General features: G+C 40.8%; 1 protein-coding gene across 3 annotated transcripts; it reads left to right on the forward strand.

Annotated features, from left to right (window-relative positions):
* Positions 1–362: 362 nt before the first annotated feature.
* Positions 363–17158, forward strand: si:ch211-247j9.1 (rho GTPase-activating protein 24). Of its 3 annotated transcripts, none has more exons than XM_056262105.1 (8): positions 363–631; positions 5942–6058; positions 11738–11945; positions 12981–13110; positions 13249–13322; positions 13477–13598; positions 14287–15286; positions 15789–17158. In XM_056262105.1, exons 1-8 carry the CDS (start codon positions 580–582, stop codon positions 16024–16026), a joined length of 1941 nt encoding a protein of 646 aa, XP_056118080.1. In that variant the 5' UTR covers positions 363–579; the 3' UTR covers positions 16027–17158. The 3 variants fall into 3 exon arrangements, with proteins under 3 accessions (XP_056118080.1, XP_056118079.1, XP_056118081.1); XM_056262104.1 differs by having other exon boundaries at positions 364–631; positions 12978–13110; XM_056262106.1 differs by lacking the exons at positions 363–631; positions 5942–6058 and adding an exon at positions 11094–11459 and having other exon boundaries at positions 12978–13110.
* The last annotated feature ends 212 nt before the right edge of the window (positions 17159–17370 follow it).

Below are 17370 nucleotides of genomic sequence, written 5' to 3' on the forward strand. Positions count from 1 at the left end.
ACGGTTCAAAAGTTTAACGTGCCGGCCACCCGCTCACGTCTTTATAACCTCTTTGAGTCATTGTGTGCGGGTGAGGGCCGATCACATCGATGGCCATTAAACCAAATGCGGGGCTGGTCTGGGGGTGGGTGGGGTGGGGGGTGGTGGATGCATTAGGGAAATTGGCCCTGGCTGCCTGAGACGGCATACTGTACTGAAGTAATTATAGTTGCTGGAGGGATGCTGAGGCCAGATAGTGTGTGTGGGTGTGTGTGTGTTTGTATGCATGCGTGTCCGGAATAGTCTGCCGCAGAGGGTCCATGCCCCGCCCTTCCATCTCCCCCAGCAAAGCGGCTGCCAACGGGATAGGGCTGGGGCTTTATTGATGAGATGGATGAGAAGGGAGATAGGGGTGGAGAGACAGATGGGGCTTGTGTCCAGGCCATGGCAGTGCTGGGGAGCCTGCGCTCAGGGATGCCGCCAGCGTGGCCAGCCTCCACCGATCAGGAGCCGCTAGAGCCCCAGCGCTGATGATGATGATGCGCACCCATAGAGGATCTGAGCTCGGCTGAGGCATCTCAAGAGACACCCACCTGCAGGATGGGACTCACCTGCTTTAAGTCCTGGAAGTACAACAGTGCTGCACAGAAAGGTGAGCGAGTGCTTCACTACTTCCCACTGATGTGTCAGTCTCTCTGGCTAGCCATATGTGATGACCTGAGTGTGAACTTGATGTAGATATAGCATGCACTAATATAAGACATGACCTGCTGATCTGGCAACAACATTACATTAGTATGTAATCAGATAGAGATATGTCAATCAAAATTAAGATATTCACACTTCACAGTATGTTTAAAACTAGCAGCTCAACCTCAAAGACATGTTATTGGAGTTTTTGGGTCAGGCGATTATTTCAAGTGCTGGAAGGGAAGCAGAACATGAAGGACGGACCCCATGCCGTGTTGACCGAGATTTCACTCACGAATACATTAAAGCCAAGAAGCAACAGGTATATAGCCAGTTTGGCTTTATGTGAGCGAGGGGCACTAAAATAATTAAAATAATGAGCTTGAAAAGACTCAGATGAGTCAATCAAGTGACTGAGAATGTTTGGGACGGACTCCGAATCGATGTAATTTGCATAGAAACTAAGGAGACAAAGGATAGATACCCCCCCCCCCCCCCCCTTAAATACTGGGTTTAAAACCTTTGGATGAAGACCAGCTCTGCTACTATGTTTACCTGATGCATGATATACTAGGTACAAGTGATTGTATTTACTGCCACTTAGAAGAATGCAAACTATTAGATTTGTTTGTTTATTACGTTTGTTTTTAACGCTGCCATGTTAGCACCAGGGCTATTTACATGGCAAACACAAGGTCAATATCACAATCCATAACATTTTTATTATTATTATATAAAACATTTCAACTTGACATAAGATAGAAAATTTAAAATACATTCGGTTTATACATTCTAAAATATTGAATGTAAAAGCGTTTTCTAGCAGTATCATCAAAATTACAGTTCAAAAGAATATGTTTAACAGTCAAAGGAACTTGACACTAGATACATAAAAGAGGAACTTTGCCAAACATTAGAAACCCATGTGTAAGTCTTGAGTGCAAACTATTAGGCAAGTCATGACCATGCCCGTCAAATTCATGAAAACACAGAGAAAGACTATGCTGTTGTTTTCTGCCGTATAACCACTTAAGGAAGCACTTACCATTCTTTCAATTACTGAGTTGTCAAAACAGAGTACCAAACCCCCTGCCACTCTTTATTACAACATTCCTGTCTATTAAACATATCATGTTAGTGAACCAACTACTTCTTATATTTCTCTCCAATTACTTACTTTGAGCCTGTTAAAGGAATATTATACACAAAAAGAAAATTCTTTCATATTTACTCTCACTCTCTACTTCTTTCCTTACGTGGAACACAAAAGGAGATGTCAATCAGAATGTTAATGCAGCTCTTTTCCATATGCTCACAGTGAATGAGAAAGGACAATGTTCAACTCGAAAAAGAACAATATAATACAACTTTGGAGTTTGCACTATATTCCAGGTCTTCTAAAGACATACGGTTGCTTTGCATGAGAAACAGACAAAACTTTAAGTTATTAATCACTGAAAATTGTCCCCACCATTTGAGATTCAAGAGCTATAAAATCACAGTCTTTAGAACAGGTTTAGAGGACGAGAAATATAGCACACTACTTTTATGGTACTTTTAAGGTGCTTTTTTTTGGTCATTTCTGGACCTTGTAAAAGTTCTTCACTTTCATCATCTGGAAGAGAAAAATGGGAACATCTCCCTTTGTGATCCATGGAAAAAAACCAGAGCGTCATATAAGACATGATATGAGTGAACCAACCCTTTAACTGTGGCGGTCACTGCTCTGAATCTGTGAAATGCTCTTTTATGGCATTTCAATGCTCTCCTTTTAATATCATTATTGCTCAGGCCAGATTCGACGAGCGCTCGGTATTGATAAACCACTTAGCTGGATTTTTACAGCTCTGTCTTGTTACGGAAAGTGTCCTCTTGAATTAATTACTGCACTCTACCGGCAAATATGAGTGGGATCTGGGGCATACTTTAATTGTGACTGAGACCCATCCTGTGATTAATATTGTCTTTGAGAAATACACGAAGTTGAAAAAATGGGAAGAGTTTTTAATTAAATTATGAAAATCAATGCGCTCCTTTCCCCTGTTGAACTCTTGCGGTGCTTAAAGATAAGAAATGGTCATCTGATTCATCTTGGGCTGTCTTCCAGTTAGCTCACAGATGGAAGCATGAAGGACACAGTGACCATTAAGGACAGAGAGAGATTTTTAAAGAGCAATACACATCACTTAGCATTAGCCTTACTGCACTCAGAAAACAAGTTTTTTTTACTGTAATCATTAAAAGCACTTTAAAGGGATAGTTAAAAAAAAATGTTGTCATTAATTACTCACCCTCATGTGGTTCCAAACCCGTAAGACCTTCTTTCATCTTCGGAACACAAATGAGCTTCTGCAAGAACCAATGAGGTTCATTCTTGTGTTACGCAGCATGTTTGAGCTTCAGCAAGAACCAATGAAATTTGTCAGGCCTCAAAGCAGGTTTGGTTGAGCTTCAGTATACGTTCGCTGATCAATGTTTATATGTGAATAAAAGCCTAAATTAAATTTGTTCATCATATAAAGTGATCGAGTCTCTTCAGAAAACTTGGATTAAAGCACAAAAAAACATATGTATTAGTAAATTCATATGGATTAGTTTTACGATCTCTTTATGAAGTTTTTGAAGCGTCAAAGTGGTAGTTGTGTAGCTGTCAACAGAGGGACAGACAGCTCTCAGATTTCATCAAAAAGATCTTCATTTGTTTTCCGAAGATGAATGAAAGTCTTACGGGTTTGGAACGACATGAGGGTGAGTAATTAATGACAGAATTTTTGGATGAACTATCCCTTTAACATAGAACATAAATCCACTTCTTAAAAACAAACCTCGTAAATTCAAATCCCAATTTCCCAGCACCCATAGAGCAGCCACAGGATGGAAAAAAAAACAGTGGCAGTTTATAAGTGTGTGGATTTATCATGTCGGGGTTGGTTGCTGACAAAACCAAGAGGAACATTCTTAGATCTGGAGGCACATGTCCATTCACATGCAGTGGAACAATCAAAACCAACTCGCATTGTATTTGCAAGAAGGAAAATGAATATATGTAAGTCTTTGGTCGTGCACACTGTAAAGTTTCTGACACCGTGGTAACCATTGTAACATTCTGGCGCCACTATTTTTTAACAAATTAATATTACAGTGGCCAAAGACTCGTTGTGTTCTGCAATTTTGACTAAACCATTGACAGAGCCATTATGTTTTGTCCTGTTTCTTTAGTGTTGCCATGTCCACATATTATACGCATTTTGGGCTTGGCACATACATTAATCAATATTATGGAGTTATTTTCCATATAAACCATTTGAATTTATTTTTGGTTTATTATGGGCTTGTTCTTGTTTTCTGTTTGTGTTTTTCTAGCAAGATCTGGCAACACAAATGAGTTTAGGTTTGTACCTCTTTCCCTGTCATTTTCTTTCACTGCCACATATCTGATGTGTGTGTTTATTATTATTTTTTTATTTTTTTTGTATACATTTTAACAAATTACATCAACGAACTAAACATTCCTTGACAACAACGGTGGCCCAAATAAAAGAGGTACAGAAATAGAAAAAGTGAAAAAGAAAATACATAAAACACTATACAATAGTAAAATGAAATGTATATATATACACACACTCACCTAAAGGATTATTAGGAACACCTGTTCAATTTCTCATTAATGCAATTATCTAATCAACCAATCAAATGGCAGTTGCTTCAATGCATTTAGGGGTGTGGTCCTGGTCAAGACAATCTCCTGAACTCCAAACTGAATGTCAGAATGGGAAAGAAAGGTGATTTAAGCAATTTTGAGCGTGGCATGGTTGTTGGTGCCAGACGGGCCGGTCTGAGTATTTCACAATCTGCTCAGTTACTGGGATTTTCACGCTCAACCATTTCTAGGGTTTACAAAGAATGGTGTGAAAAGGGAAAAACATCCAGTATGCAGCAGTCCTGTGGGCGAAAATGCCTTGTTGATGCTAGAGGTCAGAGGAGAATGGGCCGATTGATTCAAGCTGATTGAAGAGGTATGCAGCAAAGCATTTGTGAAGCCACATCACGCACAACCTTGAGGCGGATGGGCTACAACAGCAGAAGACCCCACCGGGTACCACTCATCTCCACTACAAATAGGAAAAAGGCTACAATTTGCAAGAGCTCACCAAAATTGGACAGTTGAAGACTGGAAAAATGTTGCCTGGTCTGATGAGTCTCGATTTCTGTTGAGACATTCAAATGGTAAAGTCAGAATTTGGCGTAAACAGAATGAGAACATGGATCCATCATGCCTTGTTACCACTGTGCAGGCTGGTGGTGGTGGTGTAACGGTGTGGGGGATGTTTTCTTGGCACACTTTAGGCCCCTTAGTGCCAATTGGGCATCGTTTAAATGGCACGGCCTACCTGAGCATTGTTTCTGACCATGTCCATTCCTTTATGGCCACCATGTATACATCCTCTGATGGCTACTTCCAGCAGGATAATGTACCATGTCACAAAGCTCGAATCATTTCAAATTGGTTTCTTGAACATGACAATGAGTTCACTGTACTAAAATGGCCCCCACAGTCACCAGATCTCAACCCAATAGAGCATCTTTGGGATGTGGTGGAACGGGAGCTTCGTGCCCTGGATGTGCATCCCACAAAACTCCATCAACTGCAAGATGCTATCCTATCAATATGGGCCAACATTTCTAAAGAATGCTTTCAGCACCTTGTTGAATCAATGCCACGTAGAATTAAGGCAGTTCTGAAGGCGAAAGGGGGTCAAAAATTTTGGACATTCCCAAAATATGTGTGTCTGGTCTCCTTCCTTCCCACACTCCCTCCAACATTTCTCTACTTCTGGATTTTCTGATGTGTGTTTAAATACCTCATTAACAACTTCAGTCGGTTCGGTTGACGCGGAATAGAATTTTTGTAAATGCGGTTATTACTCCCGTGCATTAATGAACTTTGCGTGTACAGAACAAGATTAAGCACTAAAAGATGGATTGACAACCAAATTTGGCAGCAGTGTGTACGTGGCCTTTGTGACCAGTCCATGAGCTTTGCTTACATTTTATCTATAAGAGTCAATAACGTCTTTGTCATAACAACTTTGTTCATTACATATTAGGACTGAAATGTTATGCATGCATGTGTGCATCAGGCTATATGTCAAGATTATGTTGCTAAATTTGTTTGGAATTCTAAATTAAGTGACTTTTGAGTATTTGGATGATGTGGGAAACAAACTAACTTTTTCCATGTACCCCCTCCCCTCCCCTGTCTCTCAATTAGGAGGAAACAGGGACGTATTGGTTAGTCCTGGCTCATATTTCTTCCTGTCAAACAGCTGTGGTCAGGGGGAGGAGTGGCTGAAGAGCCTAAATAAGGGCATTTGGATTCCTTTTACAGGTACACACACACAGACACACACACACACTGTAGTTTAGGACCTGGATATTTGACTAATTTTGCTTCTACACTCTGTGGTCTCTGGAAAATCCAGGGCTGTGCGAGTCATTGTCATGATAAAAACATTCAGTGTGACTGCCTGAATACGATGAAACTGCAGATCCAATCAGTCTTCAGGGCTCCAGCCATAGACATAACAACACACTCACACAACACACACATATTCCAGTCATTTCCAAATCATGGGCCATGAATTACACACTCTGATGACTAGTCTCATCACAGACTGCGCTTTGTCGCAAATCTCACAAAATGCTGAAAAACAAATGCCACTAGAGCTGATGTCATTCGAAACAGTATATTGAGAATTTTCCACATGATTTTGTCTAAAAAACATCACGAACAAGGTTGGCAAGTGTTTTTCAGCCAGTGTCATTAGTTCAAGCACCATCTCAAGAACTTGTCTCAGTGTTTCATCCATCAGTCTTTTCCTCCTCTATTACTTGCAGCATTACTTGGAGTGAGAGCGTGAGGGGTTCTGGGCGGCAGCTGTGTGTCCATCTTGGCAGTGTGCCTGGGAATAATAATGTTACAATACACCTTGTTTTTCTCATGAGAGCCATCAACCCCCATCACACCCATACAATCCCATACAATGAAGCAGTTTTGGGAGTGCAAGACACTAAAACAAATATACATATATGTTATAAATATATATTTTCATAAAGGAAAAAATGTATGCATTAAGGTAGGATAAAAAATATGGATAAATCCCGATCTTCATTCAAATAATCGGGAAACTCAATATTTTACTCTATTACAGTATGGCGCACTTCTGCTGCTAAACCTACAGCCCTATGGCAAAGGAAATCATGTTTACAGTCCAAATTGAATGTGGTAAGATAAAAAGGTTACAGGCAGCGTGCAATAACACAATGCGACCAGTAAAATGAATGAGTCTTATGAATTTAGTGAATCAAAAACAGATGAGGTTTGATTCATGAACAAATGAGTCTCACAAACAGGTACTTTTTAGTAAATCAGAAACCCATACCACAGTGTAATCCCATGTACGAACATATGCCCCTTTTAATAAATCAAACAAAAAGACTCGAACACTTTATAACTGAAGCGTCAAATCAATTGTCAGTTTTAATTTTACTTCAGCTGGTATCCACACACAAGTTTTTTGTGCAGATTATATCCGTCTAATAAATTATATTGAAATATACCTGAATTAATCAAAAATGAATACAATTGAATTGTAATTGACAGACAATCTGACCAATCATAATGCCGATATTATGTTGCTATCCACCATTTTGTCTGACAAACAGACCAGGCAGTAGAGTTGATTAACGTCGGTGGACTCGAAAAATGTGTATTGATGTCTTTCCGCGATTGAAATAACATACCTTCTGATGTTCATACGTGTTTATTTTGTGCTATAACTAGTAAAGAGGAAGAGATGCTCAGTTCACTTGCCACATGAAATGAGGCGCTACAGTGATTTGTCATGACACATTTAAGTGCTACAAAACGGTATTTATTGTTTGAATTTCTTAACGACAAAATTTGAAAGCTGAAACTATTTCATACCAAACGTAACCTGTCGCAATCTTACAAATAAATCTTGTCTGTTGGCACGTTGTCAGTGTCCTCTTTGCTCTGTGATGTATTTTTCACTGCGTGAGAACTTACTACGTTTACAGTAAAATGTTTACATGAAAGCAAACCATGCAATTTTCATTATTCTGATTATTTGCTATGAGGAGGTTATTTTTATTGCCACTTTTCGCATACCCCACAGCAACTCAGATACTGTATAAATAGGCGTGTTACTGGCCACTGTTTAAATGAAAATCACATTTCTATGGAAGTATTGGAAGGTTATTTTGCGCCGTGATGAACATTGCAATGCCGCTGTAATTGGGTTTGCCTACACTACACCACTTTCTTTGCGCAGTCTCTGCATGAAGATACAGAGCAGAGACTGCACAGCGAGTTGTGTTGACAGTTTACCGATTTGGAGTGAGCGGAAAACTGAACAATGTCACAGAACAACACATGGCGTCTGTATATAGGCCCGAGCACATGGTCAGCAGTGTTGGGGAAAGTTACTTTTAAAAAGTAATGCATTACAATATTGCGTTACTCCCTAAAAAGTAACTAATTACATTTCTTGGTTACTTGTTATGGAAAGTAATACGATACGTTACTTTGCGTTATGTTTCCTCATCTAAGATGGGCTTGCTTGTTTTTTTTTTAATAACAGAAAAGTTATATTTTTGGCAAATGTAAAGGCCCTTTCACACCAAAAGTGAAATAAATAAGCCTCAGGCCCCGTCCACACTGCTGCGTTTTCGTTTAAAAACGGAGAATTAAAACGAATACGATCTCCGTCCACACCAGCGTTTTATCTGCGTATTAGAATTGATCTCCATCCACATTAAAACGCCTGAAAACGCGGATCACGTGACCATTCACCAACACTGGGCATGCGCGTGCCGGTGTAAACAGGAAACGGATTGACATGTGATGGGTGGCTGACGAATCAGGGAGGAGCCGAGCGTGAGCCTCTGCGTCATCGTTTCTAAAGTCCTCCGTTTTGTCCCGTCTTCACTAAAACGCCCTCCGGAGATTCAAAACGCAAAACGGAGCTGCGGCGTTTCTAAACTTCTCCGGTTTAGGTCTTCGTTTTTTCCGTTTTAGTCTGGACGGGAGGTGCAAACGTAGCAAAAGGTCTCCGTTTTTAAACGAAAACGCAGTAGTGTGGATGGGGCCTCAGGCAGAAGGAAATACAAATTCACACCTGTACAGTTGAGGGCGCAGCTCAAACCTATCTTTCAGCTCTGCTGCTGAAGAAAATTCAACACACTTACTTCAGCAAATAAAAAAGAAACACAAATGTGATGTTTATCGAAAGTCATTTTTGCTTATTCGTATGGTTGAATTGGATTATCGAAGATCAGCAGCAAAGACATTGGTTAATAAAGTGAGATTAAATACATAAAGTATATTTGTGTAATGTAAGATAATTAATTAATTATTTTCTCAAATAATACTTATTTGAGAAAATAACTAAGATATTTTGTTGTAAATTTAAAAGTAATGTGTTACTTTACTAGTTACTTGAAAAAAAGTAATCAGATTACGCAACTTGTGTTGCTTGTAATGCGTTACCCCCAACACTGATGGTCAGAGTGGTAATAATGCGATTACGGTAAGGTGTTTACATGACTGTTATTGCGATTAAAATAGGGGTACGCCACAGTTTATTTGTGCTTGTTTACTATGATTAGAAGCTTAGTCACATAAGTTTAATCGAAAGTATTGTGTTTACATGGGGTATTATGAGGGTGCATGTAAACGTATAATGATGTCTGGCTGATGTCTAGCGCCATGGCTGGTAGTACTGGCCTGATCCCAAAAACTTGTCGGACGTAGCAACAGTAACTAAGGGGGATGGGTCTTGTGAAGGGTCAACTGAATAGAGAGCTAGCCCTAGCATGCATTAGGCAATATTATTTATAAAATGACATTGTTTTAATCAAATATAACCCAAACACCCAGTAGACGTTATTTTGTTACGTCTGATACTATCCCTGTTAAAACATGCAAATCTGAGCTGAAGGCGAAACTTGAACTGCAGAGTCCATGTTGATGCTTATTTCCCAGGAGAGATTAACATTCCCAATGAATTCCCTACATTACCTCTCCAACATAACTCAACACAGCTCTGGGGCTCCTAAAAGGTGAGAGATGCCCTTCCAGATAACACACAGTCACATTCACATGCACTGCACACTCACTGGGCCAATGTCTAAGAATCCATTTTAGACTGGGAATCTCATCAGGGGCCAAGTTACCGGGCACAAATGTATAAAAAGGGTTGGAGGGGTGTGTTCAGCTGTGTCCAATGGAAATTTCTTGGCAGCAGGCCATGTGAGGTACACAGGGACAGAGAGACAGAAAGGGAGATATAACAGAAAGTAACCAGCAGAAAGTTCTAGCTCATTTATTTTTAGTCAATTTGTGTTTTGTGGTGTTAATGATTCATGGTGAGGGGGCAGAAAAAGGAAAAACAGACTCCAGTAACCCTCTGGTGGAGTAGCTTAATACAGACAAGACGTTTGGAAAAAATCAGACAGAAAACTGGCAAAGAAAGAGTAAGGGAAAGATAGTATAAACAATCAACAGCAGTGAATGACACAGCAAGAGAGAGAAAGTGTAACAATGTTTGTAATTCCTCCCTTGTAATTAAGAAGGCAGACTTAATTTAACAGTAAACCAAGGAGGTGTTGACTCACGTCACTGGAAACTTTGGACAATTAAGTACAGACAAACATAACCTCCCCTTCTGAGGCGAACACAGTCATGTCTCTGTTGATGTCACTGTCAACAGTGGCATATGACTGAGACGTCCACTTCCAGAGGCAGTGTCAAAGGGAATATCTACTTTATACCCGACTTCTACCCATTTTATGAAAAGCACCAGGTGGTACATCGGTGAGCTCTCGCAAGAAGCAACCGTCACGGTAGAAGAGGTCGAGCACTAAATGGACAACAGTGTGGAGGAAGTGTTTCCATAACCATCTCTCAGGACGTATATTGAACTGGGACAAATTAAACCGGTTTTCTCTTTTTTCCCTGGACTAAGGACACCAAATTGTTTTTGACAAACACTTTGACGTGATAAAAGCTAAGCTTCTGTCCTTCAACTTTGGAACTTTCAGAATTGAAACTGAAGGAACACATTTTGTACAGAAATGTGCTGAAAATGAGAGGTGTGCACTTGAACAATGCCTCCTCTTTCAGAATGAGGACTGTCATCTGATTTGGAATGCTGATATATCCGATAAGCATGCATATCTGAGCTGGAGGGTCACTGTTGCACATCAGCGAGAGAGAGAGAGAGAGAGAGAGAGAGAGAGAGAGAGAGAGAGAGAGAGATAGAGAGAGAGAGAGAGAGAGAGAGAGAGAGAGAGAGAGAGAGAGAGAGAGAGAGAGAGAGAGAGAGAGAGAGAGAGAGAGAGAGAGAGAGAGAGAGAGAGAGAGAGAGAGAGAGAGATCCTCTCTTCGTTCGGTGCACTAAGCCTTACCTGCAGACAGGAGAGCGAGAGAGAGGGAGGAGGAAGAGCAAAGGGAAAGGAACATCCAGTCCTAGACTAAACAAGTTTGTAAAACATGAGCAAAAGGGATTTAGGTTCATTGAAGACAATCGTTCGATGCCAGTTTCAGGATTGCTCCTGATGTCAGGATAGTGGAAGTGTGTCCCAAAAAAAAGACAGACGGATAAAAGAAAAGATGCCTGAAAACAAGCAGACAATCCAGCGGACTGGAAGCTATCTGTCTCACTCTGCTTACAGGAAGATAAAAAGGGTGCTGAGCTTCAGAAGACGTGAGTATTAAATATTAGGCAGGGAGAGGGCACACCATCACACACAGAGGTAGATTTTGGTGCAGTGCAGCAGCAGCGTGCATTAATCCTAAAGGCACATTTTTGCAGAAAATTATTATTGTTTGATGCATCAACAGGATCTTTGTTTTCGCTTTTGAGGTTAACTGCATTTATAGCGAGTCCTCTCACTATTTCAGCACATATCCATTGACAAAATTAGGTGAAAAGCTAAAGGGGTCTGTCATTGATAACTCTATACCTGTATTTTATCATCACAGGTGTGTTTGGTCAAAGGTTGGAGGAGACAGTCCTGTATGAGAGGAGGTATGGGGATCACATGGCTCCTCTGGTGGTAGAGCAGTGTGTCGATTTTATCCGAGAGCATGGGCTCACAGAGGTGGGACTCTTCAGGCAGCCGGGCCAGGCTACGCTGGTTAAAGAGCTGCAGGAAGCTTTTGATGCTGGGGAGAAACCATCTTTTGACAGGTAAGAGATTGACATTAATCGGTACAGGTACAGCAGAGATAATGTTTAAATCAGCATAATGTACATCTTGAATAAGTAAGTTCAAGTAAGTGAATTTTGACAATTTTATAGGCCTTAGGCTGCGTTCACACTGCAGGGGCTTAATGCTCAATTCCGATTTTTTGAAAAAAGTAGATTTTTTTGCAAGGCCGTTCACATTTCCAATTAAATGCGACCTTTTGTGATCTCCTGTGTGAACGGAAATGACCCAGAAGTGACCCGCATGCGCAGAAGAGCACTCAACGGTCAATTCCCGCCTACTTCAACGCAGAATTATGACGTTTGTCGCATATCAATGACGTGCGGGTCGGATACATGTGACCTGGCCATTCAGATTGAAGTCACATTTCAAAAGATCGAATACATATCGGATTTGGACCACATACCCAAGTGGCCTGGGTCGCATTTGAAAAGATCGGATCTGTGTCGTTCAGACTGTCATGAAAAGATCAGATACAGGTCGCATTGGGGCAAAAAAATCGGAATTGGGTCGTTTCAGCCTGCAGTGTGAACGTAGCCTTAGAGACAGACAGACATATCTGTATGAAATGTCATCTATAGACATTTGTACTCCAATGTATGGGCAATGGTGCCAAGTGCAAAAAAACACTATTTCCCAAAATACAATTATCTGAATAATTTCTTTTAATTGTAATTCAGTGAATTGCACTGCCTACAATTATAATTTAACTTCATGTTGGACATGGTCAATTTAATTCAACTTATGAGTTAAAATGGTGCTGATTCAAGTTTTGTCCACTGCTGCTACAGACTAAACTCAAAAAAAGAAAAGAAAAAACATCATTTTACTTTCAACAGGTTTTAGGTTTAGGGGTAGGGTTAGAAAAATAATTATGTCTATGGAGAGTCCCCACAAAGATACCGAAACCTAACGTGTGTGTGTGTGTGTGTGAATATTAGTAAGTAAATTAATTTGTACAAATACTTGTGTAAGTGAATTTACTCTTGTAGTGAATACGTTTGCTCTCTCAGCAGCACAGATGTCCACACAGTGGCATCTTTGCTGAAGCTATACCTCAGGGAGCTGCCTGAACCTCTGGTGCCATTTTCCCGCTATGAGGAGTTTCTTATATGTGGCAAAAGAATCCCCTCAGACAGAGAAAAGGTATAGTCAACTATATCACTCACTTCAAAGAAGAGCACGATGCTATTTGATCAATTTAAACAAGATAATACGATCACATTCTGGACATTTAAGGGCAGACAAGAATTTTGTTTCTTATAATCTCATCCTGAACTTCAGGGTTTGCAAGATTTGAAGAGTCTCCTTTATGAGCTGCCTGTAGCAAACTTCAACCTCCTGAAATACATCTGCCAGTAAGATAATTTAGTTTCATCCAAAGATCTAAGGATTTGGTTTTCAATACCTAGATATTGGCATTTGGAGCTTTAACCTAATTTGCCATGAATTGTCTAGTCTTTAGTCATGGCTCAAGTCAGATAACACAGCTATGACACATCTTTGTACCAGATTCTTAAATGATGTCCAATCATACTCCAATGTCAACAAGATGAGTATCCAGAACTTGGCAACTGTTTTCGGGCCAAATATTCTCCGGCCTAAAGCAGAGGACCCAGAAAGTATCATTGGAGGTGAGCAATATTTAGATGTCAATAAAAAGGGTCTGAGGCAAAGGGTTAATGACTTTTCTGAGATTTAGATACATCTTTAAGGTGCATTGTGTAATATTTAGGAGGATCTGTTGACAGAAATCATGATCATATACATAACTATGTTTTCAGTGGTGTATAAAGAACTTACATAATGAACTGGTATGTTTATATTAACTTAGAATAAGCCATTTCTATCTACATACACCGCGGTTCCCCTTACATTGAAATAGCCATTTTGCGGCGACATGTTTCTACAGTAGCCCTAAACGGACAAATGCACTCCGTCACTATGTTGTTCTTCATGCAAAAAAACAAGCTAAAGTCAGAGAATAAAACACTGACAAAATGAACAAGTAACAATAATATTCGCAATAACAGTTTTACTGAATATTTAAGGAAACATAATTTCTTAATTTATATTTGTAAAGAAACCTCATTGCTTAACTGGCTACTCTCTGCTGTCTCAGACGACGAAATCTTTTCCTGTCGGCCACCGTAACTTCTGTTGGTTGCAATTCGCAACCTCACCTCTAGATGTCACTAAAAATCACACACTGCACCTTTAAGTTACTGTATGTGCTCATTTGCTTGTGAGGTCAAATACTTGTGACGATGTTTGCCACATGGCTGTGGACCACACACTTAAACGTCCCTCTCTCCTACATAGGGGCAGCAGTTGTGCAACATCTAATGTCTGAACTGATCCGTGAGCACAGCTTGCTCTTCTCCAGAGAGAACTGCAACCCTCCTGAAACATCTTTGCAAGCCGTCCACCAAAAACAAAGACACAGTAACCTTGTGGAATGGGTGCATGAACCACCTTCCCACCTGAGGGAGCCTCTGCTTGGCAAAGATCACGTGACCCTTCCAGATCAGACTGTAGCCTGTCCACGTGTAAACTCTCTACCACTAACCACAGAGAGGAGAGGGTATTTTCAAAGCCCTTGTGAGAAAAACATTAACCATCATCTATCAGACACAGAGAGACAGATTGAAGATGACTCTTCACCAACCAGCTCTACTCTGATTTATGACAACCACAGTCAACACAGCTCAGCACAAGAATGTCTCCATAAAAGACATGTACCTACACCCTCCACCCCACCACCTGCCTGCCCTTCTATGACCAAAGTGCTGGAAGCTGGAGTTGAAATTTGTGTGCAGTCAAGGAGCTGGCCTGACATAGAAGAACCCAGCTGGAGTCCAGAGCGAGCGCTGGGGGAGAGTGGAGGCAGCAGTGAAGTCCAAGATAGTACCTTATCTGTCTATGACAACATAATTACTGAGGTGCGATATACAGAAGACAAGGAGGCCAAAGGTACTGCCAGCATGGCTGAGAGCAGCAGCTCTTGGTCCTCCTGTGAGATTGCGCCTTTGGAAGGGGGCAGTGGCAGCGGTGGAGCTGCAAGCCCATGCCATGGTTCTCCAGTACAGTTCCCCTCATTCAGAATGGACTCTGGTGAAGACGATCTTCGCCCTAACTCCCCTGCCTCATCATCTGCTCCCACAGATGCCCCTTTAAGCACCGGCAGCAGTGAAGTCTTTTTGCCAAGTGCTCCCCAAGAGCCCTTAGGTTTTCCAGCCTCCCATGCCATGCAGTGCCTCGTTGCAGGGCTTCGTCAACAGATGACCAGGCAAAAGGCAGAGTATGAAGCAAAATTGAACAGGTAAGATCACATCATCAATTGTCTTTGTACCACAATTGTTTTGTAAGGGAAAATTGCAAATCTCTGGCACTGTCATTACATTAACGCAAAGGCAGAGACCCTGCTCTACTCTACTATAAAGAACTACTGTCCTGAAGAGTTTAGCTGTAATCCTTATCAAACACACCGGAACCAGCAAAATGAAGGTGTTTGGGATGACTTAAAAAAAATTAAATGTAGGTGTGTTGGAACAGGGTTGGGTCTGAACAGTGCAGGAAGGTAGCTCTCCAAGAGCAAGGTTGGATTTGAATGGTTCAGGAAAGTATCTCTCCAGACCCTTCCATTTTAGGTCTCTGAGTCTCTACTAACAAGCTGATGAGTTGAATCAGGTGTATTTGATTAGGCAGATTTTGAAAATGTGCCGTGTTGGTGTGCCTCCAGGAACACGGTTGAGAAACACTAGATTAATGAATGAGTGTGCATGAACACAGTAAGTTTACCCCATTCTCTTCTCTGTCTTCAGGCTGGAGCAGAGGAACACGGTACTTCAGGGGGAAGTTGCAGGGCTCCGCTCAACTCTGGAGCAGCAGCGACGCTGGGTCAGTGTGGCCGAGATCAAGATGCGAAATGTAGAGCGAGCACGTGCAGATGCTGACAGACGGAACGCCACTCTGCAACAGGAGATGGAGCAGTTCTTTGAAACATTCGGGGAGCTTAAAGCAGAGGCCCGGAAAACCAGTCGCATTGTTCAAAGTTTTTGAATTCACATGCTGTTTGTGATTCACATGCTGTGCAACAAATCTAAGCTTAGCAGCATATGAAAGGTTTCAATGTTTTAGGGCAGTGTTTTCCAACTGTGGTCCTGGAGTACCCCTAATAGTACTCATTTTGGATATCTTCCTCTGATACCCCCATTTCAGAAAGAAGTTTCGCAAACCAGCTGCTGAGTTTAATTACGGAGACATATGTAATGTTGGAAGTACTCCAAGACCAGGTTGGGAAACACCAGTTTCAGAGTAATAACAGTGTTAAAAACAGGAGTCTGTTTCAGGGCTGTATAATTGAGGATGCATTCCTGAGGGAAACCATTGCCCCACTTTTGAGTACAGTTCTGTTGCCTGAACGACTGTATGGACCAGCATGTTCAAAATAATATTAAAAGACAATTTTTTGCCATTTAAGTGTTCAAAGACAATGGAATGGACCCAAAAGTAGGATAGAGTTTCATGATGTAGACATCATGGTCTGAGCATGGATGCCATATTTGAGAAAAGAGATTCTAATGAAAACTTGTCCCTAGGGATACTCTACGATAAATGAGCTCAGACTTAAAAAGTCTCTGCCCTGGCTTGGGGTCACTTTACATTATGTAATGGAGTACTGTGTAGGTAACACAAGACACTCATACCTTGTACAAAAACAAACTCTTCATACACTGAATGTATTTGTACCATATGAAATAACATGAAAAAAAAAAATAAAGACATCAAACTACTTTAGTTTGAGATTTTTATTTGGACAGGCGTAACACATGGTTCTTTTTTCTTTTCTTAGAGAAAAGAGGTCTCACTCTATTATTGTAGACAGAGAATCGCATTTAAGTTTTGCATATGCTTCAGATAGGTTTGTGATTTGGGTAATTCCCATAGCCCACTGAGAGGGCACCCATATGTAGCACAACAATACAAAACACATGAAAACTAAACAGACATTACTAGCACAGAGCAGTTAGATATTAATTCCTTTTACAGGATTTGATTGAGAAGATTGATGATGACATTCATGAGAACTGTTTTCTTAGGAAGATAGTCTGAGAAGTAAATATCCAAGAAGTCAATAATTCTTCAAGTCATTACAGATTCCACCTCTAGTGATAGATTGTCAGTGACAAAACACCGTTTTTCAAAGACACACACCCTCTCCCACAAGGGAAACAGACACCTAAAAGAAGAGCCCTTGAGAATGTGTGAGCCAGCTTTGTTCATTGTCTCTTCATTAGAGGAATCAATGAGTCCACAACAGCGAACCTAATGTGCATGAGGCTCGAAATGAAAATGGAACACAATGCACTATTGCGTTGTTGTAATACATTATCACTTTAAGGT

This window comes from Rhinichthys klamathensis, unplaced genomic scaffold, assembly GCF_029890125.1.
Source record: "Rhinichthys klamathensis goyatoka isolate OS25496 unplaced genomic scaffold, OSU_Roscu_1.1 h1tg000191l_1, whole genome shotgun sequence".
In the NCBI taxonomy this organism is placed as follows: domain Eukaryota; kingdom Metazoa; phylum Chordata; class Actinopteri; order Cypriniformes; family Leuciscidae; genus Rhinichthys; species Rhinichthys klamathensis.

Bases quoted from the DNA above. Each gene is read 5' to 3' on its own strand.
- si:ch211-247j9.1 (XM_056262104.1), top strand. From the start codon at position 580: ATGGGACTCACCTGCTTTAAGTCCTGGAAGTACAACAGTGCTGCACAG. The intron at 6,059-11,737 runs GTACACACACAC...TTATCATCACAG, and splicing joins CATTTGGATTCCTTTTACAG to GTGTGTTTGGTCAAAGGTTG. The intron at 13,111-13,248 runs GTATAGTCAACT...CCTGAACTTCAG, and splicing joins TCCCCTCAGACAGAGAAAAG to GGTTTGCAAGATTTGAAGAG.